Consider the following 26095-nt stretch of genomic DNA (forward strand, 5'->3'; position numbering starts at 1 on the left):
ATTGGTGGCAACTGGTTGAATTGTTTACCGTTTCGATAAGGTTCTCCCAACCCAATGCCAAGCTGAACAAAGTCTACAACAAACTTGTGGAATGAACACACACCGTATGTCCCCAAAGTCACTGCGTTGATAAGGGGCGAGTTATCTCGATCTAGTCCGGTCACCCTGACCTACGGGGTCACGTCACACCTGATGTCAAGCCACATCATCTCACAAACATCTGATGGTGGCAAGTTTTCACCTTCTCTTCAACATGACTCTGGATGGGAGGAGATGAGCCAAACATCTCGACTGTTGAACCCGACAAGAAGTGGCCGACTCAGCACTCGTGGTCAGCTGACCCAGAAGAGCCGGCTATATATTGGGCAGCAAAACCCAGAGAAGGCAGATTCAACATGAAGTCCCTCATCTTCCTGTTGGCTCTCGCCCTTGTGGGTAAGTCAAGGCTTTGGTCTACCTTGTCCACCTCTCAAACCAACTTTGTGAGTGTCTGTTCAATTCATTTCCGATGTTCATTTCTGCTTCTTCCTTCCTTCCACAGGGAGTGATCGTGTCAGTAAATATGGTACGTATATCCTTCCTCTCCCTCAATCCGCAGAGACTTTCCTAGCCAGGCCCATCTTTATCCCCATGCCACCTTTGTTTTTTCTCTTTGCACAGATCCCAGCTTCTCCGAAAACAGCCTTCACATCTACAGGTATGAAGGTGTGATTCTGTCCGGACTGCCCGAGAGAGGATTGAGCCAAGCTGGAGTTAGGCTGATCTGCAAAGTGAAAATCAGGGGCGTTGGACAAAGACAATACCTGCTGCAGGTAGGTGGACAATCCTGCAATGTTTCAGCTGCCAGAGCATGTTGTAGTGAAGGTGGACACAGAATGCTGGAGTAACTCAGCGGGACTGGCAGCATCTCTGCAGAGAAGGAATGGGTGACGTTTCAGGTCAAGAGCTTTCTTCAGTAGGGACTTGTACAACCTCCCAGCAGAAGGTTTCTTGATTAGTGCGGGTGTCAAGGATCATGGGGAGAAGGCAGGAGAATGGGATTGGGAGAGAAAGATAGATCAGCCATGATTGAATGGCGGAGAAGATGCAATGGGCCAAATGGCCGACGTCTACTCCTGGATCTTATAGAAACATAGAAACATAGAAACATAGAAAATAGTTGCAGGAGTAGGCCATTCGGTCCTTCGAGCCTGCACCGCCATTCAATATGATCATGGCTGATTATCCAACTCAGTATCCTGTACCTGCCTTCTCTCCATACCCCCTGATCCCTTTAGCCACAATGGCTACATCTAACTCCCTCTTAAATATAGCCAATGAACTGGCCTCAACTGCCTTCTGTGGCAGAGAATTTCAGAGATTCACCACTCTCTGTATGAAAAATGTTTTTCTCATCTCGGTGCTAAAAGATTTCCCCATATCCTTTAAACTGTGACCCCTTATTCTGGACTTCCCCAACATCGGGAACAATCTTCCTGTATCTAGCCTGTCCAACCCCTTAAGAATTTTGTAAGTTTCTATAAGATCCCCCCTCAATCTTCTAAATTCTAGCCGAGTCTATCCAGTCTTTCTTCATACGAAATTCCTGACATCCCAGGAATCAGTCTAGTGAACCTTCTCTGTACTCCCTCTATGGCAAGAATAGAAACATAGAAACATAGAAATTAGGTGCAGAAGTAGGCCATTCGGCCCTTTGAGCCTGCACCGCCATTCAATATGATCATGGGTGATCATAGATCATAGATCATAAATGTCTTTCCTCAGATTAGGAGACCAAAACTGTACACAATACTTCAGATGTGGCCTTACCAAGACCCTGTAAAACTGCAGTAGAACCTCCCTGCTCCTATACTTAAATCCTTTTGCTATGAATGCTAATATACCATTCGCTTTCTTCACTGCCTGCTGCACCTACATGCCTACTTTCAATGACTAGTGTACCGTGACACCCAGGTCTCGTGGCATCTCCCCTTTTCCTAATCGGCCACCATTCAGATAATAGACTACTTTCCTGTTTTTGTCGCCAAAGTGGATAACCTCACAGTTATCCACATAATACTGCATCTGCCATGCATTTGCCCACTTACCCAGCCTATCCAAGTCACCTTGCAGCCTCCTAGCATCCTCCCCACAGCTAACACTGCCCCCCAGCTTTGTGTCATCCGCAAACTTGGAGATGTTGCATTCAATTCCCTCGTCCAAATCATTAATATATGTTGTAAATAGCTGGGGTCCCAGCACTGAGCCTTGCGGTACCCCACTAGTCACTGCCTGCCATTCTGAAAAGGACCCGTTCACTCCTACTCTTTGCTTCCTGTCTGCCAGACAGTTCTCTATCCACATCAATACTGAACCCCAAAACCGTGTGCTTTAAGTTTGTATACTAATCTCTTATGTGGGACCTTGTCGAAAGCCTTCTGAAAGTCCAGAAATAACACATCCACTGGTTCTCCCTTATCCACGCTACTAGTTACATCCTTGAAAAATTCTATAAGATTTGTCAGACATGATTTACCTTTCGTAAATCCATGCTGACTTTGTCCAATGATTTCACCACTTTCCAAATGTGCTGCTATCCCATCTTTAATAACTGACTCTAGCAGTTTCCCCACAGTTGAATGACTGGACTTTAATGGTCCTTGCAACACAGGACAGGTTGGACACACTTGGATTGTTTACTCTGGAGCATCGGAGGCTGAGGGGAGACCTGATTATAGAGAATGATGAGAGGCAGAGATTGGGTAGAACCTTGTTCCCCAGGTGGAAATGTCAAAGACCAGAAGGTGAGAGGGGGAAGGTGCAAGGAGATGTGTGGGACAAGTGTTTTACACACAGAGAGGTGGGTGCCTGGAACACACTGCCGGGGAGATGGTGGAAGCAGATACAACAGTGATGTTTAAGAGGCATTGAGCCAGACACATGAACAGCTGGGGAATGGTGAGATAGAACCATGTGCAGTTTAAATTGGCATCATGTCTGGAACAGTCAAGGTGGGCCGAAGGGCCTATGCCTGGTCTGTCCTGTTTCATGTTCTATCACATTATAACTCTTGCACAACTTGCAATCTGGTCAACTGGCTAAGCAGAACATGACTTTTGTCTTAGCTGCCTTCTTCACAAAGTATGTAGTGTGTGTGTGTGGTCTAAACTTCAATGGATGGGTGCAAACAAACACCTTCCTAATGAGTTGATCATACGATGTGGTTAGAACCTTGTTTGTGCATGGACTGATGTCAACTTGCTTTCTCAGATTGAAGAACCCCGCATCCAAGAACTCAATGGGATTTGGCCAAAGGACCCGTTCACTTCCGCCAAGAAGCTGACGGAACGATTGGCTCCACTCTTGACCAAAGCCGTGAAGTTCGAGTACATCAATGGACGTGTGGGGACCATCTCTGTCCCGGCCAACCTGCCTGAAGACATCCTCAACATCCACAGAGGGATCCTCAACATCTTCCAGATCACCATCAAGAAGTCTCAGTCTGCCTACGACCTGCAAGAGGTAAGGATTTGTTCTCCATCCTTACTCTCGCTCCACAGTCGCTCACTTTCACATTCCCTTTAGTTTATTGTCCCGTGTACTGAGGTACAGTGAAAAGCTTCTGTTTCGTGCTAACCAGTCAGCGGAAAGACAAGACATGATTACAATCGAGCCGTCCACAGTGTACAGATACATGAGAAGGGAATAACGTGTAGTGCAAGGTAAAGCCAGCAAAGTCCTTTCAAAGATAGTCCGAGGGTCTCCAATAAGGTAGATAGTAGTTCAGGACCGCTCTCTAGTTGGTGAGAGGACGGTTCAGTTGCCTGATAACAGCCAGGAAGAAACTGTCCCTGAATCTGGAGGTGTGCGTTCGTTTTCACACTTCTGTACCTCTTGCCCGATGGGAGAGGGGAGAAGAGGGAGTGACCGGGGTGAGACTGGTCCTTGATGATGCTGCTGGCCTTGCCGAGGCAGCGTGAGGTGTAGATGGAGTCAATGGAAGGGAGGTTGGTTTGTGTGATGGTCTGGGCTGCGTCCACAATTTGCTGCTCTTCCCCCTTCTTGTCCAATAACACTTGGAGTTGCTCCTGTGCAGGCTGGGATTGAAGGGATCTGCCATGCGAGATACCTGGTCCAAGAAGACAAGAGGAAGGAACGTGTAACCATCATTAAGTCCAAGGACCTGAACAATTGCCAGGAGAAGGTGGTGAAGCACACTGGCATGGCGTACACCCAACTCTGCCCCAGCTGCCAACTGGTGAGTCTTTCATTGTTCATCCATCTCAGGTCAACAGAACCCAATGTGACCATCAGAGGCTTAGTTTCCTTTAGAGATACAGCACGGACACAGATGTTAGGGGATATGGGGAGAAGGCAGGAGAATGGGGTTGAGAGGAGAGTTAGATCAGCTATGATTGAATGGCGGAGTAGACTTGATGGGCCGAATGGCCTAATTCTGTTCCTTTCACTGACGCCCTTCTAAGCATTGTAACAGCCACCTGCTTCTTACCAGAGTCCCAGTTCCCTGCTCTTTATATCCAGCTTTGAAAAGTGCAGAGAAGATTTACGAGGATGTTGCCAGGACATGAGGGCCTGAGTTCCAGGGAGATGTTGGGCAGGTTTGGACTTTATTCCCTGGAGCGCAGGAAGATGTGGTGATCTCAGGAGGTGCACAAGATCATCAGGGGAATAGATAGGGTGAATGCACAGTCTCTTGCCCAGAGTAGAGGAATCAAGAACCAGAGGACATAGGTTTAAGGTGAGAGGGGGAAAGATTTAATAGGAATCAGGGAGGTAACATTTTTACACAAAGGGTGGTGGGTGTATGGAATGAGCTGCCAGAGGAGGCAGTTGGGGATGGGACTATCACAATGTGTAAAAAACATTTGGACAGGTGCATGGATAGGGCAGGTTTGGTGGGATATGGGCCAAACGCAGGCTGGTGGGACTAATGTGGATGGGACATGTTGGTGGACGTGGGCAAGTTGGGCTGAAGACCGGTAACCACCATGTTCTTCTCCCACCAACAGAGAGGCAGGAATATCCGAGCCTCCGTCACCTTCACCCACGTCCTGAAGCCCACCGCTGCCGGGGCAATCCTGCAGGAAGCCAAGGTCCGGGAGGTGCATCAGTTCACTCCCTTCCATGAACTGGACGGAACAATGCGCGTTGAGGCCAGGTATGTACTCACACACTCAACCCTCCGCTGACCAATGTCCAATCATTCCCAACATCTCGGATTCTCATGTCACCGCCATGATTACTGCTCCCTCTGCTGTGTTCTGATTAAATCAACCTTGTCTGATGGACAACCAATTATTGATTGATTGATTGAATGATGCAGCATGGAAACAGCCCCTTCGGCCCATCCAGTCCATGCTGACCCCCGATCACCCATTCACACTAGTTCTATCTTATCCCACTTTCTCATCCACTCCCTGCACACTAGGGACAATTTACAGAGGCCGATTAATCTACAAACCCGCACATCTTTGGGAGATGGGAGCAAACTGGAGCACTCTGAGATGACTGGGTAGATCCCTTCAATGGTGGGGGGGTCAGTATTGTGATGTATGGTGATGGATGGACCTTCGATGGTGGGGGGGGGGGACCTTCGATGGTCAGTATTGTGATGGACCTTCGATGGTGAGTACTGGGGGGATGGGGGGGGGGGGGTCAGTATGTGTGGGACCTTCGATGGTGGGGGGGGGGGGTCAGTACTGTGATGGACCTTCGATGGTGGGGGGGGGGGGGTCAGGGGGGACCTTCGATGGTGGGGGGGGGGGGGGGTCGATGGACCTTCGATGGGGGGGGGGGGATGGACCTTCGATGGTGGGGGGGGGGTCAGTACTGGACCTTCGATGTGATGGACCTTCGATGTGGTGGGGGTCAGGGTCAGTACTGTGATGGACCTTCGATGGTGGGGGGGGGGGTCAGTACTGTGATGGACCTTCGATGGTGGGGGGGGTCAGGGGGTCAGTACTGTGATGGACCGGCCAGTGACCACCATTCTCTGTAGTCTCCATCATCCCTGGGCGTTGGAGTTACTGAGCCAGGCCGTGATCCAAAGCTGGCACTGCCAACCGTGTGGCACTGCCCTGGGGCGGCAGTGGGCTGTAGAGCATGTTTGAGATTCCGTGGCGGCCATGTTGGTGACAGAGACCTTGTGATGAATGTTTCCCATTGCAGACAGAGCCTGATCTTGGAGCAGATCACCACAGCAACCGTGAGTGAAGTGCCCGACTTCCAGATCCAACGCACCCTTCAGTTCCGCAGTGACAGCAACGTTCTCCAGCAGCCCTTCACGCTCATCCGTGACCAGAACATCATCCTTAAGGTGAAGCTCAGCGCCTCCTCACTGCTCACGGGGAGATAGGAAACCTCTGAGTTTAGTTTAGTTTATTGTCACGTGTACCGAGGTACAGTGAAAAGCTTTTGTTGTGCCCCAACCAGTCAGCGGAAAGTCAATACATGATTACAATTGAACGATCCACAATGTACAGATACATGATGAAGGATATAAAGTGAATAACGTTTAGTGCAACATAAAGCCAGTAAAGTCTAATCAAAGATAGTCTGAGGAGATCCAATGAGGTAGACAGTTCAGGACTGCTCTCTAGCTGGTGATGGGATGGTTCAGTTGCCTGATAACAGGTGGGAAGAAACTATCCCTGAATCTGGAGGTGTGTGTTTTCACATCAGACAGTATGGTATAGGGAGGTGAAGAATATATTTGGCACACTGCCCTTTATCAAGCAGGGAACTGAATATTGAAACAGAGTATTGAATTTGGGGCAATATGTACAAAACGTTTGTCTTATAACATCATGTAAAGGACATTTGGACGGGTTCATGGATAAGGAAGATTTAGAGGGATGTGGGCAGGTGGGGCTAGTGTAGATGAGGCATCTTGGTCGGCGTGGGAAAGTTGGGCCATAAGACCTGTTTCCATGCTGTGTGACTGTCACTCTATGTTGGTGAGACCACACTTGGAATATTGTGCTCAGTATTGGTCACCCTGCTGTGTGAAGGCAGTCGTTTGGCTGGAAAAAGAGAAGATTTACAAGGATGTTGTCAGGATTTGAGTGATTGAGCTATCGGGAGAGATTGGGCAGGTTGGGACTTTATTCCTTGGAGCACAGGAAGTTGAGGGGTGATCTTATAGAGATGTACAAAATAATGAGGGGAATAGATAGGGTGAATGCACAGTCTTTGTCCCCAGAGTAGAGGAATCAAGAACCAGAGGATGTAAGTTTAAGATAAGTTTTGAGGAACTTTTACACAGAGAACTACAAAGGTTTTTCACTTGGGTGGGCTGTATGGAACCAGCTGCCAGAGGAAGTGGTTGAGGCAGGAACATGAACAACATTTAAAGGATGTGTGGGAAGGAACTGCAGATGCTGATTTACACCAAAGATAGACACAAAATGCTGGAGTAACTCAGCGGGACAGGCAGCATCTCTGTATAGAAGGAATGGGTGATGTTTCAGGTTGAGACCCTTCTTCAGATGTGTGGACAGGGACATGGTGAGGTAAGGTTTAGAAGGATACGGGCTAAATGCGGGCAGGTTGGACCATTGATGGGGCATGTTGGTCGGCAAGGACTAGTTGGGCCTGTGGCTGTGTGGTGTGACTCTAAGCCTGTATTAGTTAAAGTCCTGGACTTCACCTTGTCTCCCATTTGTTGTGTGTAGGTGAAGGACACACTGAACCACATTGCCCAACACAATGTACAGACTATCCACAGTGATGCTCCCTCTCGATTCCTGGAGCTCATTCAGCTCCTGCGATCCGCGGATCATTCCAGCCTGGCTGAGATTTGGAGACTGGTGAAAAGCCAGCCTGAGTTAAGGTAAGCCATCGTATTCTGCCACTTTGTGTGGAGAAAATAATAGTCTTTCGTAATTGCAAACTTGTTATTTAGAAGCGAGTGACCCTAGTTCTAGATGGCTCCATGGGGGGAGGGGAATCATACACTGGGTGAAAACACAACAGGATGTATCTGTTTCCATCTAGCCTTGTCTCACTCACCTACATTCCAGCCAGTGTTCGCCCGGCCTGTGCAACCTTCCCTCATTACACCTGCTGACATAATACAGACAGCAGTGTTGTAGCAGTTTGCCTCACATTACCTTTCCCTGGAGACACGAGGAACTACAACTCTTTTTGACCTGTCGTTTAGTTTAGTTTATTGTCACGTGTACTGAGGTACAGTGAAATGCTTTCATGTTGCCTGCTATCCAGTCAGCAAATAGACTGTACATGATTACAATCGAGCCGTCCACAGTGTACAGATACAGGAGAAAGGGAGTAACATTTAGTGGAAGATAGAGTCCAGTGAAGTTATTAAAGGTAGTCCAAGGGTCACCAATGAGGGAGGTCAGGACTGCTCTCTAGTTGGTGAGAGGACGGTTCAGTTGCCTGATAACTACTGGGAAGAAACTGTCCCTGAATCTGGAGGTGTGCGTTCGTTTTCACACTTCTGTACCTCTTGCCCGATGGGAGAGGGGAGAAGAGGGAGTGACCGGGGTGAGACTGGTCCGTGATGATGCTGCTGGCCTTGCCGAGGCAGCGTGAGGTGTAAATAGGGGAATCCTGTGCCAGATTCTTGAGAAAAGCACAAAGGAACTCAGCAGGTCAGGCAGCATCTGTGGAAGGAAATGATGCAGGTGCTATAGCAACATTTAAAATACATTCATACAAGGACATGGATAGGACAGGTTTAGAAGGGCCAAACGTGGGCATGTCAGTGGTGTAGATGGGACATGTTGGTCGGCGTGGGCAAGTTGGGCTGAAGGGCCTGTCTCCATGCTCTATGACTCTATGGGATAAAGTTTCGGGTCAGGTCCCTTCTTCAAACTCGGACGTTTCTGCCATCGTTCTTCAGAAGTTTGCTTGTCAGGGTAACACATTGCCGACAGTAATGGCTAGACTGCACAAGTGGAAAAAGGAAATCTGTGCCAGGGGGTTGACTGGAGGAAAGGTCCAGTGAGCCATCTAGAGTTGGCCAGACCAATATTGATTCAAGGAGCTTGTGTTGTTCCATGATTGCAGGCGTTGGTTCATTGAAGCACTTCCTGCCGTCGGGACGATCGACTCACTGAGATGCCTCAAGAGCCGCATCCAAGAATCGGAGATCAGTCGCTTGGAGATCCTGCAGACTTTACTGCTGGCAATGCACCAAGTCAAGACCGATCGGCCAGTTATGAACTTAGCCATCGTGAGTATTCCCATTATCCATCTGTTTGATGTCTCCTTGATGTACCAAGTCAGCAGCTCAACTGACTCAGTTCAGTTCAGTGTAGTTTATTGTCCTGTGTACCGAGGTACAGTGAAAAGCTTCTGTTGCGGGCTAACCAGTCAGGGGAAAGACAATACACGATTACAATCGAGCCTTCACAGTGTATAGATACATGATAAGGGAATAACGTTTAGTGCAAGGTAACACAATGTTTAGTCACAGGGTGGTGAATCTATGGAATTCATTGCCACAGGCGGCTGTGGAGGCCAAGTCATTGGATATGTTTAAGGTGAAGATTGACAGATTCTTGATTAGTACGGGTGCCAGGGGTTATGGGGAGAAGGCAGGAGAATGGGGTTGAGAGGGAAAGATAGATCAGCCTTGATTGAATGGAGGAGTAGACTGGATAGGTTGGATGGCCTCATTTTGCTGCTAGAACTGATGAACTTATTGTGAGAACCTTTAGCTGTCCACACAACCTGCCTCAGTGTAAACTTCACCGAGCTGTGACCAGAGTCGCACTTAAACCTAATTGAGGAAGGAAAGTAATTAATCTCCCAAACTAGACTCAAGGGACTGAAGATGCTGGAATCCTGAGCTAAACACAAACTGCTGTTGTCTCAGCAGCTCAGGCACATTCCCTGCATCTGTCCATTGGAGAGAAGATGATATTTTGGGTCTGGACCCTTGGTCTTTAGCTGGGACTGCGTTGAAGAGGTTTAGATGGGCACATACGTATATATGCAGGGAATGGAGGGATAGGGTTGATGTGCAGGCAGAGGAGATTCGGTTATCTCAGCATCATGTTGGGCATGGGCATTGTGGGCCAAAGGGCCTGTTCCTGTGCTGTACTGCTCTATGTTCTAGTCCCAGCAGCTGGAAGTTTTGTTTTGACATCTCGTTTGCTTTCTCTTGCTGTAGGAGATCATCAACCTCAGTGCGATCAAAGAAATCCCGTTCCTGCGCAAGGCCACGCTCCTGGCGTACGGTTCCATGGTCTTCCGATTCTGTGCCGACAAGTCTACTTGCTCCGATGATGTGTTGAAGGTGAGTTCCTGCAACCGACCCCGTCTGGTCCCCCCCCCCCCCCCTGTCCCCCAGTCATACTACTGTGCACCAGCCTAAACACAAGGCGTCTCTTGCAGCCACTTCACAACCTGCTGGCTGAAGCCACCAGCCAACGTAACGATGAGAACATCGTGCTGGGCCTGAAAGCCATCGGCAATGCGGGGCAGCCCGGCAGCATCAAGAGTATCGTCAAACTGTTGCCGTACTTCGGAACCGTCTCCACCAACCTCCCACTCAAGATCCGTGTGGACGCCATCATGGCTCTGCGCAACATCGTACACAAGGACCCCAAAATGGTACGGCTTGGTTACCTTCACTTGTGGCCAATGTAGTCTTTGTTTAGTGACATCCCCCAGATGGGCAACTTGTTGATACGCCCGGTGAATTGTGGCTGGAAGTGGACTCCAAGAGTCCAGTCAGGAGTCAAGAGTCTTGACCGTCCAACTTACTACTTGCCTCATTGATTAGTGCGGGGGTCAGGGGTTATGGGGAGAAGGCAGGAGAATGGGGTTAGGGGGGAGAGATAGATCAGCCATGATTGAATGCTGGAGTAGACTTGATGGGCCGAATGGCCTAATTCTACTCCTATCACTTATGATCTTATGATCCAATGGCAGTGCAGTGGGTAAAGCCCTGCCTCATGGCGCCAGAGACCCGGGTTCGATACTGATGAGCTACAGATCTAGAATGATGTCAATGAGGATGAGTTGGGCCGAAGGGCCTGTGTCCATGTTGTAAGCCTCCATTAATGGTCAGCATGGAAGAGTTGGGCCAAAGGGCCTGTTTCTGACCTGTAGACTCTATGACTCTATAATTGGGATTCAGGCTGTTTCTGACCTGTAGACTCTATGACCAGTCCAGGGCAGTTACTAAGACAGTTCCTTGTCATCTCTCTCTCTCTCCAGGTACAACGCATTGCTGTGCAAATCTTCCTGAATCGCAAGAACCACCCAGAGGAGCGGATGATGGCGTGTGCCGTGCTCTTCCTCACCAAGCCTCCACTCACCCTGGTCTCCATGGTGGCCAACTCACTGCTGACTGAGACCAGCCTACAAGTGGCCAGCTTCACCCATTCACACATCACAGCGCTGTCCAGGAGCTCCCTGCCCGGCATCCACACACTGTGAGTACCCAAGGCACTGGTTCATTCATCCACGCACGCCCGCTCCACAGTGGCAGCACCGTGCTGAGTGCTGAAGGCAGGGTGCATCTCACCAATACATCCATCATAGAGTATAGACCTTCTCAAGGTATGAATCCGCCAGCCTAGTCAGCATCACTGCTTCTTGTTCCCACAGAGCAACCTCCTGCAATCTGGCACTGAACATCCTCAGCCCCAAGCTTGAGCAGTTGGGTAACCGATTCAGCAAGGTTTACCGCATGGACACCTTCATGTGTAAGTACCTGGCTCCCACCCTCAGTGGCATTTCCAACGCCAGCTACACAAACACAAAGACTGAACCATGAGAGTTTTGAATGCAAGATAGTGGCATGGAATATTGCAGCTGACAGCTGAGCCTGCAATTGGGAGTTTGCTCCATGTACATTCTCATCATGCACGGGATGTCCAACATGTCAAATGCTGCAGAACCGACCGGCCTGTTGTTTGATTCTCATTTGTTTCATTAGTTGGGACATCATGATGCAATTGTACAAGTCACTGGTGAGACCACAGTCTGGCAGCTGGTTCCCTTCACCCACCACCCACTATGTGACAGAGTTACCCCTCCGGTAATGGCAATACTGTGTGCAGTTCGTGGCACTCAGCTACAGGAAGGGTGTCACTAAATTGGAAAGGGTACGGAAGAGATTGTGTAGGATGTTACCTGGACTTGAGTTACAGAGAGAGGTTGGGACGTTTCTATGGAGTGTCACAGTAGAGTTGCTGCCTTACATCGTTAGACACCCAGGTTCAATCCCGACTACGGGTGCAGTCTGTGCGGAGTTTGCACGTACTCCCTGTGACCACGTGGGTTTTCTCCGGGTGCTCCGGTTTCCTCCCACACGCCAAAGACGTGCAAGTTCGTAGGTTAATTGGTTTGTGTAATTTGTCTACAATGTGTGTGTGTGTGTGTGTAGGGTCGTGCTAGTGTACAGGGTGGTCATTGGTCAGTGCGGACTCGGTGGGCCGAAGGGCCTGTTTCCACGTTGTATCTCGACCGTACTAAACTAATGTAAAGGTAAGAGTTTGTGTGAGGTGATAAATCATTGTTGTGTCCTTGTGCTGCAGACCGTGTGATGGCAGGAATATCGGCCAAACTACTTCTGATCAAGTCATCCAGCACCGTCATTCCAACAGCCTTGATGGGCAAGATCAAGGGTCATGCTTTGGGTGGTGAGGTGGATCTCATTCAGGTAATGACTCAAGCTGTGAGGCTACAGGTGTAACACACATTGATTCAATGAATGAAAGCATTCTCACCATCTATGTCCATCCCTAAAGGTTGGTTTGAGAGCTGAGGGTCTACAGGAAGTCATCACAAAGTCTCGATCAACAGACATCAGGATCACAGAGAACAGATCCATCCGTCGTATCTTGAGCAAGGTGAGGCTGGGTGCCAGTACACCAACGTTATTCTCTCGCCAGTCCCAGAGTCACACAGTGTGGAAACAGGCCCTTCATCTCAACCTGCCCACGTCGACCAACATGCCCCATCCACACTGGCCACACCTGCCCACGTTTGGCCCATATCCCTCTAAACCTATCCTATCCATGTACCTGCCCAAGTGGCGATGAAATGTTATTATAGTACCGGCTTCAACTACTTCCTCCGGCAGCTCGTTCCCTACACCTGCTCCTCCTCTGTGTTAAAACGTTGCCCCTCAGGTTCCCATGAAACCCTTTCCCCGCTCACCTTTAACCCTTGACCTCTGCCCCTGGGGTGCCTACACTCACACCAAGTTCACTCTCTTCTCCAGATTGTTAACTGGAAGGACTTCCCCGAGGAGGAAATCCTGGGCTCAGCTTTCGTCAGAGTGTTCGGACAGGAACTGGCCTTTGTCCAAATCCGCAAAGACATCATCGATCAAATTGGCCAGGTACGGAGGTGGTGGGCAAAGCCAGTGGGGGTTGGATTTGGTTTGGTTTAGTTTATCCTCACCTGTACTGAGCTCGAGTGAAAAGCTTTTGTTAGCCTGCGATCTAGTCAATGTAAAGACTATTAATGAATACAGACGAGCCATCCACAGTGCACAGATACAAGAGGAAGGGGCCAACATTGAGTGTGTGATAAAGTCCGATTATAGATAGTTCAAAGATCTACAATGAGATAGATGGGAGGTCAGGACCACAACCAGCAATGTCTTCCTTCAGTTTAGCAACAGTCTTGGTTTGGTTTAGTGTGGTTTATTACCATGTGTGTCGAGCTGCAGTGAAAAGCGTTTTTGTTGCGTGCTATCCAGTCAGCGTAAAGACTGTACATGATTACTATCGAGCCGTCTACAGTGTACAGATACAGGATAAAGGGAATAACATTTAGTGCAAGATAAAGTCCAGTGAAGTCAGATTAAAGAGAGTCCGTGGGTCACCAATGAGGTAGATGGGAGATCAGGACCGCTCTCTGGGAAGAAACTGTCTCTGAATCTGGAGGTGTGTGTTGGTTTTCACACTTCTGTACCTCTTGCCTGATGGGAGAGGGGAGAAGAGGGAGTGACCGGGGTGAGACTGGTCCTTGATGATGCTGCTGGCCTTGCGGAGGCAGCGTGAGGTGTAGATGGAGACAATGGAAGGGAGGTTGGTTTGTGTGTATTGATCCTAGAGGTGGGATGGTCACACTAAACACTGGCCTTGGTGTTACAGTTCATGACGGAACCACTCAGTGGCCAGTGGAGGAGTTACCTGCAGCAACTCAACAATGGCATCAATTTCCAGCCCGTCAAGGCCATCATGGCCGCCGAGGTTCGCCGTGTTGTTCCGACTGCCGTCGGTCTCCCCATGGAACTCAACTTCATCTCAACTGGTCTGGCTGTGGCCAAAGGAAGCAGTAAGGCTCTCTTCCCATCTTGATGGACCCATCCTCCTGCTTCTCCATCCTGTCTCCCAGGCTGGGAACCTGAGTCCTGGAGTCATACTCAAAGCTGACCAACATGTCATAGAAACATAGGAAGAAAGACAATAGGTGCAGGAGTTGGCCATTCAGCCCTTCGAGCCATTCAATATGATCATGGCTGATCATCCACAATCAGTACCCCGTTCCTGCTCTCTCCCCATATCCCTTGATTCAGTCTAAGAGCTGTATCTGACTCATGTCCCACCTACACTAGTGCCACCTGCTCACGTTTGCCCACATCCCTCTAAACCTTTCCCATCCATGAACCTGTATACCTTTGTGAAAACAGGGTCTATGCTGGGTCCCAGAGATGATCGGACAGTACCACACAAGAACATCCCTTTGGCCCACAATCTTCATCAGTCCATAGGTTCTAGGAGCAGAATGAGGCCATTCAGCCCATCGTCTACTCCATCATTCAATCATAGCTGATCTATCTCCCCCTCTCAAGCCCATTCTCCTGCCTTCTCCCCATAACCCCGACACCCGTACTAATCAAGAATCTGTCAATCGCTGGTCAGTGTGGGCAAGTCAACACCAAACATGAAGCCTAGTTAAACTAGTTAAACTAGTCTCCTCTACCTGCACGTGATCCATATCCCTCCACACCCTAAAGCCTGTCAAACACCACTATTGTATCGGCCTCCACCACCACCCATGGCAGCACGTTCCAGGCACCCACCACCCTCTGTGTAAAAAATCAAATGCCCCGCACATCTGCATTAAAACCTTGTCCCTCTCACCTTAAAGCTTTGCCCTCTGGTCTTTGGCATTTCCACACTGGTCAGGGTCAAACCCAGGTCGCTGGAGAGATAGATGGTGGAGCAGCACTACCCGCTGCACAGGGTCCGCGCCTCTGGGGCAGATCTCGAGCCAAGAGTGTTTAATTGTGACAAGGATCAACATGCAACAATGATATTGTTACTTCCACCAGCAAAACTGGGTTTGAAGCAAGTACTGAATAGGCAGCAATAAATAAATAAATAAAACACCTAATCTGGTGCAAAAGAAATCAAAGCCCAAAGTCTGAATGTGACACGGATAACATTCAAGGAACTTTGCGTGGTTATGGTCAACGTATAACGTTAATCACACTTAACATGGTTTTCATTCTCTTTCCCTCAATACAGTTGAAGTCCGCTCTGATCCTCCCATTTCCCGACTTCCTCAGTTACTCACCTCCAAGATTCAGCTGAAGGCTCGTCTGGCCCCAAGGTAGGGACTAGCAAGGACTTTAGTTCCTGAGATCATGACTGCCTCATTGAGCCGATGGTGCCAACCTCTGCCCTCATCCACTCACCAAGACTTCCTTTCTTCTCTACAGTGTGGCCATTCACACCAGGGCCTTCATGGGCATCAACATGCGTTACATCCGCTCAGGAGTGAGTCTTCAGGCCAACGTCCGCTCAACTATCCCCATGGACATAACCACCAAGATCAACCTGAAAGAGGGCAGCTTCAGGATCGACACCACTCCCGCTCAGAAGGAAAACAAGATTGTCAGCATTGAGTGAGTTCACTCACCATATCCTCTTGTTTAGCACAATGACGGGTGGCACTAAATGTATTTGTGAGTGGCACAGTGACACAGCGGTAGAGTTGCTGCCTTATAGCGCTTACAGCACTAGAGATCCCAGTTCAATCCTGACTACGGGTGCTGTCTGTACGGAGTTTGTGCGTCATCCCCATCACCATGTGCGTTTTCTCCGAGATCTTCAGTTTCCTCCCACTCTCCAAAGACGTACTGGTTTGTAGGTTAATTGGCTTGGTATAAATGCAACTTGTCCCCAGTGTGTGTAGGGTATTGTTAGTGTGCGGGGATCGCTGGTCGATGTGGACTCGGTGGGGCAAAGGGCCTGTTTCCGTGCTAAACTAAACTAAATTATCTCTAAACTAAACCAAATTATCCCAGGGATGATAGGGTTAACATATGATGAGTGTTTGTCGGCACTGGGCCTGTACTCGCTGGAGTTTACTAGAATGACGGGGAATGGAGAGGATGTTTCCACTAGTGGGAGAGTCTAAGACCAGAGGCCATAACCTCAGAATAAAAGATCGTACCTTTAAGAAAGAAATATGGAGGAATTTATTTATTCAGACGGTGGTGAATCTGTGGAATTCTTTGCTGTGGAGACCATCAGGGGTTATATTTAAGGCAGAGACAGATTGTTGATTAGTACGGGTGTCAGAGGTTATGGGGAGAAGGCAGGATAATGGGGTTAGGAAGGAGAGATAGACCAGCCGGAGTAGACTTGATGGGCCGAATGGCCTAATTCTGCTCCTGTCACTTCTGAACTTGTGAACATATGTCTGACCATGAGCTGTACAGTGCAGCGTGATCTTGAGCGGCTGGGCAAGTGGTTTGAGGAACGGCAAATGCAGTTTAATGCAGGACATTTAGTGTTTGTGTTTATGGCCCATTGCTGTTTGCGTTTGCATTATTTACTGACATGATCTACGATATCCAGTTCTCAGGTCTATGCCGTCTCAGCCAATATGGAGAACCTTTCCGCAGTGAGACGGGTGGCCATCTTGCCTCTGTCGACAAGAAGGGACATTTCCAGCCAAAGATTCCGGTCGTCGGCTCAGTCAGGGAGGGTCCCAGATGAGAGGAATGTAGTAAGTATTCTCCACAAAATACACGCTTCACAGGTCGTGTTCTCTTCCATGTGGTGAGGTACAGCTACATTGTGAACCTTGCTCGTAGCAGTATCACACACACACATACACTCTGACACACAACAAAACAGTCTTTCATTGTCCTATGTGCTGGAAACACAACAATGGAATTCCAACTTGCTGCAGTTTATCCGGTCTGTAAACTCAAGGCTTAAAGATAACACAATTAACCAAAAAATATATAAATTGGAAAAACCTAATATTAATGCAAAAATCTAAAGTCCTTAGTGTAACCAAGTCAGTTCATATACGTCAATAGCACACATTGTACAGAAATTACATATAAAGTATGCAAAGTACCCATACATTACCTATAAATGACACATAAATGACACATAAATGACACATAAATCACACATAAATCACATAAATCACACATAAATCACACATAAATTACACATAAATCACATAAATTACACACAAATTACATATAAATTACATATAAATCACACATAAATTACACATAAATCACATAAATCACATAAATTACACATAAATCACACATAAATTACACATAAATCACATAAATTACACACAAATTACATATAAATTACATATAAATTACATAAATCACACATAAATCACACATAAATCACACATAAATTACACATAAATCACACATAAATTACACATAAATCACACATAAATTTTCCATCACGTTTACAAGCCAGTGGAAAGAAAATGATGTTGAAAACATGAGACATTAGTGTAAACCACAATTAGGTGGCATCCTCAGTAGTGCCAGAGTTAGTCCATAGTGTTCCATTGTTGAGGTGGGATTAGGGATGTGTGGGTGGGTTCAGGAACCTGGTGGTTGTGGGAAAGTATCTGTTGCTGAGCCTGGTGATGTGGGTGGTGAGGCTTGTGTACCTCCTGCCCAGCGGCAGCAGTGAGAAGGGGGGGTACCGTGATGAGAGATGCCGCCATCTTCAGGCAGCTCCTGGTGTCGATGCTTTGTATTTCCCCGTCCGTGCAGCGTTAATGCAAAACTCTTGATTCTCCTGGCTCATCACCATTGTGTCCACAGGCACAGGTTGCCCCAGAAACCCTTGCTGACCAAGTCCCATGCTCTGGAGAGGATCAGCATCCGAGGGTCCCGACCAAAGCTGCCTATCGTGCGTGCATGAGAGCGGACAAGATCGGAGTGCAGGCTTGTATTGATGGAAGAATGGAGAATGCTCTTTCCATCAAACACATCCCACTGTACCGACTGATTGGCCGACACCAGCTGAATATCACCATTATCCCAGGTGAACGAACATTCATCTCCCTCCTTTAACAAATCTCCAACAAAAAGTCTTTGTTGTTACAGGTCGGCAGCACAGAGTCACAGAGTGATACAGCACAGAAACAGGCCCTTCGGCCCACCACGTCCATGCTGACCTTTATGTCCATCTACACTAATCGCACTTGCCTTCTTTGGTTTAGTTGAGTTTATTATTGTCACGTGTAGCGAGGTACAGTGAAAAGCTTTTGTTGCGTTCCATCCAGTCAGCGGGAAGACTGTACATGATTACAATCGAGCCGTCCGCAGTGTACAGATACAGGAGAAAGGGAACAAGATTTAGTGCAAAGATGTAACACGGAGGTCAGATAAAGTCCAAGTTAATGATAGATGGGAGGTCAGGACCGCTCTCTAGATGGTGAGAGGGCGGTTCAGTTGCCTGATAACAGCCGGGAAGAAACTGTCCCTGAATCTGGAGGTGTGTGTTTTCACACTTCTGTACCTCTTGCCTGATGGGAGAGGGGAGAAGAGGGAGTGACCGGGGTGAGACTGGTCCTTGATGATGCTGCTGGCCTTGCCGAGGCAGCGTGAGGTGTAGATGGAGGCGATGGAAGGGAGGTTGGTTTGTGTGATGGTCTGGGCTGCGTCCACAACTCTCTACAATACTAATGCCTTACACCAAGTCTCTATCTATGTGCCTCGTAAACATAGTGAATGTGTCTGATTCCTCGGGCAGTGAGTTCCAGATTTCAACCACTCTCTGTGTGAAAAATCCTCGGCTTCCCTTTAAATCTCCTTCCTGGCACCTTCAACGTCAAGGTAATGGTAAAGTAGAGATCATGTCCTCCTTAGTTGGCCAATGTTGGTGTGGTAGTAGCTGACTCGAAGAACCTTACGGTAGAACCTTGTAGGTTAACGGGATTGGGACCAGTCTTTGCTAACAAGGGTCTGATGATCTTCATCTTGTCTCATCTTGCAGTCAGCTCAGCAGCAGACATTGAGAAGATTGTGCTGGAGATACAGGCTGGAGCCAAGTCTCTGACCAAGATGATAAAGCTTGAGGATAAGGAGATAAGAGCTCCATCTGTAATGAGCTCAGATAGACTGGGGAGGATTCTGATGAAGCAGGCTAAGGTACGTACTGATTCATCCACATGTTACACCACCTGACCACACCATCTTGTGCTGATGAGTAAATAGTGGCTGGGCTGGGTAAAGCCAGGACAGTTCACCCCTGGCAATGTTTACAATGAATCTCATGCTGTTGCAGAGAACATGGCCACTGTGTCTGTGCCGACCAATGATCACCCCGTACACCAGCACTATCCTCTACACACTGGGAACAGTTTATAATCTTCACTGAAGCCTAATTAACCCACAAACCTGCACGTCTTTGGAGTGTGGGAGGAAACTGGGGAACCCGGAGAAAACCCACCCAGGTCACGGGGAGAGCGTGCAAACTCTGTACAGACAGCACCCGTAGTCAGGATTGAACCCGGGTCTCTGGCACTGCCCACTCTACCAGCAGTGTCACAGTTATCTCCTAATGTGTGTGACCCTGTTGTGTTTCTCCTCCCAGGGTAACAGAACACTGGGTCGGTCCAGTTCCAGTTCCAGTTCCAGCAGATCCGGCCACCTGTCGGGCAACAGACACTTGCGGGCTGGCAGCATCATCAGTAGCAGCAGCAGCAGCAGCAGCAGCAGCAGCATCAGGAAGAGCAACAAACACAGCAAGGGGCAGACCCGCAGCATGCGACACAGCAGCAAGCTCAATCTCCGTGGCAGCACCAGGCGCAGCGGCAGCCTCCGTCTCAGCAGCAGCAGCAGCAGCAGCAGCAGCCTCCGTCGCAGCCTCCGTCGCAGCAGCAGCAAACCTCGCAGCGGCCTCCATCGCAGCCTCCGTCGCAGCCTCCGTCGCAGCAGCAGCAAACCTCGCAGCAGCCTCCATCGCAGCCGTCGTCTCACCCTCCGTCGCAGCAGCAGCAAACCTCGCAGCGGCCTCCGTCGCAGCCTCCGTCGCAGCCTCCGTCGCAGCAGCAGCAAACCTCGCAGCAGCCTCCATCGCAGCGGCAGCCGTGGGACCTCCAGCATGCACAGGAGCAGCCGCAGGGTCAGTAGCATGAGGCGATCCATGGTACCCACCTGCCCAACCCTGCCCACCTGCCCAACCCTGCCCACCTGCCCAACCCTGCCCACCTGCCCAACCCTGCCCACCTGCCCAACCCTGCCCACCTGCCCACCTGCCCAACCCTGCCCACCTGCCCAACCCTGCCCACATCACACATGGTGAAGTCAGTGGATGTGGAGAGGATGTTTCCACTAGTGGGAGAGTCTAGGACCAGAGGTCACAGCCTCAGAATTAAAGGACGTACCTTAAGGAATGAGATGAGGCGGAATTTCTTTAGTCAGAGGGTGGTGAATCTGTGGAATTCTTTGCCACAGGAGGCTGTGGAGGCCAAAGTCAGTGGATATATTTATGGCAGATTCTTGATTAGTACGGGTGTCAGTGGTTATGGGGAGAAGGCAGGAGAATGGGGTTAGAAGAAGGGTCTCGGGCCCAGACGTCACCCATCCCTTCTCTCCAGAGATGCTGCCTGTCCCGCTGAGTTACTCCAGCATGTTGTGTCCAGCAGCAGAAAGATTATACACGATTACAGGCAAACTGTCAACAGTGTACAGTTGCAGGATAAAGGGAATTGCGTTTAGTGCAAAGTGTAGTCTGATTAAAGAGTCTGAGATCACAGGTACCATCCCCTGCCCTTTCCACTGCTGAAGTCTCTACTTGAGAGACCTCCCCCTCACACTGCCCCCCCCCACCCTACCCCCCCCACCTCATCTTGCCCCCCCCCCCTCACCATGCCTCCCCTCAGCTGTCCCCCCCGACCCCCAGACAAGGTCCAGGTGATGTCCCCACAATAATGAGCCTGGACATAACAGTGATGGACAGTGGGCAGCAGAAAGAGGAGGCTAATGCTTTTTATTCAAATATCATTTCCACAGAGTTCACGCCGTGACATCCTGGAACTTCGATTTAAGTCTGGACATGTCAGTCGGGTAAGTTGATCTTCCCCATGCCACCCCCCCTCCTCCCTCCCCCTCCCTCCTCCCCTCCATGAATCTGTGGAATTCTTTGCCACAGACGGCTGTGGAGGCCAAGACATTGGGCATTTTTAAGGTGGAGATTGACAGATTGTTGATTAGTGCGGGGGTCAGGGGTTATGGGGAGAAGGCAGTAGAATGGGGTTTGGAGGGAGAGATAGATCAGCCATGATTGAATGATGGAGTAGACCTGATGGGCCGAATGGCCTAATCCTGTTATCACTGAAGATGATGAACTGACCCAGTGATGCAGCCTGGAATCAGATTAATTATTTATTGTGAAGGTGCCTTTATAAATATAAAACTGTGGCCATTTTGGGCCATTTGTCTTTACTTGAATGGATGTTGGGATTTAGAAGTAAATGGTGAAGGTGTCTGGTGGGCAGTGATGCAGTTTGCTGCAAATGTTCATTGTGTTGTCTGTGTGTGCTCAGTCCACAGCCAGCAGGCGGTCAATCCAAGTCAGCCGCTCGACATCTCAACGCTCCAGCTCTCGTCTCATCAGCAAACTCAGGCACTCGTCTGGAAGCACGTCTAGACGCAGCAGACTCAGCTCATCCATCCTCCGCTCATCCACTCAGGTGGGTCTAGGCCACCGACTCCCCCTCCCTCAAAGGGTCAGGGTGGGGGGGGGGGGGGCAGGGTGGGGGGGGGGGGTCAGGGTGGGGTCAGGGTGGGGTCGGGGGGTCAGGGTGGGGGGGTCAGGGGGGTCAGGGTGGGGTCAAGGGGGGGGGTCAGTGTGGGGGGGTCAGCCTGCCTCCATTGGGACGGGGAACTGATACACACATTGCCACATGTTGATGCTCGTGTACAAGGGGTTGGTGAGACCACACTTGGAGATACTGTGTACAGTTGTGATCGACCAGCTACAGGGGGGATGTCATTATGTCGGAAAGGGTTCAGGAGAGATTGACCAGGATGTTACCTGGGCTTGTGGGCTTGAGGTATCGGGAGAGGCTGGGACTTTATTCTTTGGGGCGTAGGAGGCTGAGGGATGACCTTATTGAGGTGTACAAGGTCACGAGGGGTGTGGATACAGTGAACACTCTGTCTTTAACCCAGGGTAGAGGATTCTAAAACCAGAGGGCTCAGGCTTAAGGTGAGAAGGGAGAGATTTAAGAGAGAGCTGAGGGGCAACATTTTCACCCACAGGGTGGTCCGTGTCTGGAACGAGCTGCCACAAGAAGCTGGAGAAGTGGATGCTATCATGACTTATAAAATACAACTGGACAGTTCTATGGATAGGAAGGGTTTAGAGGGCAATGGGCTTACAGGTACTAACCCAACATGCCAACTGGGTCAGCATGGACAAGGTGGGCTGAAGGGCCTGTTTGCACACTCTCTGACTCTGTGACTGTGCCACTGGGGATTGTCTTTGATATTGCAGCGTTACTTGGTGGGCAAAGCTGGAACTCCATTACTGGTGGTGCTTCTCCGGGTCAGACGTACAGATGGAACACAACAAGGTTATCAGCTGACGGGATACGGCAAGATTTCATCACGGATTCCCAGGATGCACGTACGCCTGGTGGACCTGGAGCCCAAGAACAACTGGAAGATCTGTGCTGATGCATTACTACCCCGATCCCACAAACTCTTGGTAAGGCTTTCCATTCCTTTATCTTTAGAGATACAGCACGGAAACAGGCCCTTCGGCCCACTGAGTCCGTGCCGACCAGTACACTAACGCCATCCTACACACACTCGCCACAATTCACAATTTCTTACAGAGGCCAATTTAATGTACCTACCTGTACGTCTTTGTAGTGTGGGAGGAAACCGGAGACCTGGAGAAAACCCACACAGGTCACAGGGAGAACGTACCATCCCCGTATAGACAGCACCCGTAGTCAGGATCGAACCCAGGTCTCTGGCGCTGTCAGGCAGCAACTCTACCGCTGCGCCACCGTGCCGCCCACATGGGACTTTGAAAGGGTCGCTAGTGATTAGGAGAGAGGACTTCATCAGCTCAGGCATGGAGCAATGCGAGAGGAAGGGCAGGCTGGGACATTATTCCTTGGAGCGCAGGAGGATGAGCAGCAATCTGAGAGAGGTATATAAAATCTTGGGGCTTAGACAGGGTGAATGCAGTCTTTTGTCAGGACTCGAGAGTCTGAGCTACATGGAGAGGATGGGCAGGCTGGGACTTTGGTGCTTGGAGTACAGGCAGAGACTGGTGATCATACAGAGGTTTATATGATGATGATCTATTACCCAGAGTAGGGCAATCGAGAACCAGAGGGTCTAGGTTTAAGATGAGAGGGGACAGATTTAATTGGAACCTAAGGGGCAACTTGTTTTACACAAATGGAACGAGCGGCTGGAGGAGGGATTTGAAGCAGGTCGTATTTAAAAGACTATTGGATCAAACTTGGATAATGGGACTAGCTTGGATGGGGCATCATTGATGGAGTTGGGCTGAAGGGCCTGTGACTGAAGTACAAGGGCAGCAAGCTCACATTTAGGCCTCATGGGAGACAACTCAGAGAGAACTTCAGTTCTAAGGAGGAAACAGATAGATGACATCAGAAGAAAGCATCTGAAGAAAGGTCCTGACGTGAAACGTCACCTATCCATGTTTTCCACAGATGCTGCCTGACCCGCTGAGTTACTCCAGCACTCTGTGAAACGTCACCTATCCATGTTCTCCACAGATGCTGCCTGACCCGCTGAGTTACTCCAACACTCTGTGAAACGTCACCTATCCATGTTCTCCACAGATGCTGCCTGACCCGTTGAGTTACTCCAGCACTCTGTGTGTTCAACACAAGATCCTGCCATCTGCCGTTGCTCGTGGATCCATCTCCAGGTATCCGATGTTTCCAGGTGTCGAGCTTCGTGGTTTCATTGCAACTTCTTTTACTTTCTGCAGACGTTGGCAAGATGGGGTGAAAACTGTGAGAAATACCGCGTTGCAGTTACAGTCTCCACTGGTCAACTTGCAAGTCACCCAGCTACAAAGGTCAAGATGCAGTGGTCTAGAATCAACGAGAACTTGAAATATGGTGGCAGAATGTAAGTCCTTAGTCATGTCATTGCCTGAACTGGCCTGATATCATCACCTCTTTGTTATATATGCTCTATACTGAACACATAGAATCATCACACACAGATTGGCTTCACACTTGATGAGTGTTTGACGGCACTGGGCCTGTATTGTATTGTATTGTATATCTTTATTGTCATTTCCTGAGTATTCGCATACCCAGAGGAAACAAAAAAACGTTGCTCAACCGTACAAAACGTACTCGCTGGAGTTTAGATGAGGGGCAACCTCATTGAAATGTACAGAATAGTGAAAGGCCTGGATGGAGTGGATGTGGAGAGGATGTTTCCACTAATGGGAGAGTCTAGAACCAGAGGTCACAGACTCAGAATTAAAGGACATCTATGGGCGACCATTTGCTGATATTGGATGTGCCAACGAAGAATTACACAGTGACTTGTCACATGTTACAATAAAGTATTCAACTCTTTAGTCAGAGGGTGGTGAATCTGTGGGAAACATTGCCACAGACGGATGTGGAGGACAAGTCAGTGGGCATTCTTAAAGCGGAGGTTGACAGGAAATTGATTAGTACGGGTGCCAAAGGTCACAGGGAGAAGGCAGGAGAATGGGTTTGAGAGGGAGAGATAGATCAGCCATGATTGAATGGTGGAGTAGACTTGATGGGCCGAATGGCCTAATTCTGCTCCTGTGTCTTAAGAACTTGTGGTCTTACTGCAACCATTTGCTCCTTGTCTCAGGGTTGGCGACTACCTCCCAGGACTGGCCTATTCACTGGGATTATCACAGAGCTACAAACGTAATCGTGACCGTCAGATTACTGTGCTGGTCGCACTAACCTCCCCACAAACCATCGACACAATAATCCGCTTGCCCAAGGTAACAAGCAACTTTATTTCTTTCTGTCCAAGTTTGGCTGGATCGACCATCTGGGCCCCAGTTACACCGTTGCTTCAGCTTCAGTCCAGTTTAATGTCACGTGTACCAAGTGAAAAGCGTTTTGTTGCGTGCTAACCGGGCAGCGGAAAGACAATACATGATTACAATGGAGCCAGAGGGTGAACAAACCGTTTTGCTTTGGTTACAGATGACAGCGTTCTATCAGGGTCTCCGTATCCCCACATCCCTGCCAGTCCATGCTGTCACCAAACGGATGCAGGAGGCCGGATTCCACAGCATCGCCGAACTCTCAGAGACCTTCCTCACAATGAACCAACGTTAGTATTCTTCAATGTTCTTGTCTCCAGATTCAATTCAATTCAACTTTAATGTCATCGCACAAATACAAGTATGAGTACAACGAAATGCAGTTTTGCGTCAGTCCGTAGTAGTTGTACATAAAGAAATAAAGAAAAATAGAAAGAGAGAAGATACAGAATAATCAAAAAATACAGAATAATTAAACAATGGGGACGGAGGGGCCGGAGAAATCTATCGGCGGGGACTCCGAGTTCAGCAGTGTAATTGTATTGTTGTAGAAGCTGTTCCTCATCCTACTAGTACGTGACCTGAGGCTCCTGTACCACCTCCCTGATGGGAGGAGGGCAAACAGTCCATGGTTGGGGTGTGTGGGGTCTTTGATGATCTTCCCAGCCCGTCTCAGACACCGTTTTCGGTGGAGGGCATCCATGGCAGGGAGCGGGGCACCGATGATGTGCTGCGCGGTTTTCACCACCCGTTGTAGTGCCTTCCTGTCCGCAGCAGTGCAGCTGCTGTACCATACCGTGAAGCAGGTGGTCAGGATACTC

The 26095-nt window shown here is 49.2% G+C and overlaps 1 protein-coding gene across 1 annotated transcript in view; it reads left to right on the plus strand.

Moving 5' to 3' along the window:
• The first annotated feature begins 263 nt into the window (after positions 1-263).
• Positions 264-26095, plus strand: part of LOC129693562 (vitellogenin-like) — a 31108-nt gene continuing 5276 nt past the window's right edge. Inside the window, exons 1-28 of the mRNA XM_055630358.1 lie at positions 264-435; positions 562-812; positions 3250-3501; positions 4076-4237; positions 5010-5158; positions 6169-6328; positions 7674-7831; positions 9034-9199; positions 10142-10267; positions 10366-10584; positions 11194-11411; positions 11587-11684; positions 12519-12643; positions 12732-12833; positions 13208-13327; positions 14088-14271; positions 15468-15552; positions 15662-15847; positions 16806-16956; positions 18044-18266; positions 19221-19375; positions 19821-20351; positions 21242-21295; positions 21775-21921; positions 22728-22940; positions 24213-24355; positions 25088-25226; positions 25435-25564. Coding sequence (XP_055486333.1) covers positions 264-435; positions 562-812; positions 3250-3501; positions 4076-4237; positions 5010-5158; positions 6169-6328; positions 7674-7831; positions 9034-9199; positions 10142-10267; positions 10366-10584; positions 11194-11411; positions 11587-11684; positions 12519-12643; positions 12732-12833; positions 13208-13327; positions 14088-14271; positions 15468-15552; positions 15662-15847; positions 16806-16956; positions 18044-18266; positions 19221-19375; positions 19821-20351; positions 21242-21295; positions 21775-21921; positions 22728-22940; positions 24213-24355; positions 25088-25226; positions 25435-25564 — 4819 coding nt within the window. The remainder of the gene's footprint in view (positions 436-561; positions 813-3249; positions 3502-4075; positions 4238-5009; positions 5159-6168; positions 6329-7673; positions 7832-9033; positions 9200-10141; positions 10268-10365; positions 10585-11193; positions 11412-11586; positions 11685-12518; positions 12644-12731; positions 12834-13207; positions 13328-14087; positions 14272-15467; positions 15553-15661; positions 15848-16805; positions 16957-18043; positions 18267-19220; positions 19376-19820; positions 20352-21241; positions 21296-21774; positions 21922-22727; positions 22941-24212; positions 24356-25087; positions 25227-25434; positions 25565-26095) is intronic.

The sequence above is a fragment of the Leucoraja erinacea genome, unplaced genomic scaffold (genome assembly GCF_028641065.1).
Source record: "Leucoraja erinacea ecotype New England unplaced genomic scaffold, Leri_hhj_1 Leri_347S, whole genome shotgun sequence".
NCBI classification, from domain to species: Eukaryota; Metazoa; Chordata; class Chondrichthyes; order Rajiformes; family Rajidae; genus Leucoraja; species Leucoraja erinaceus.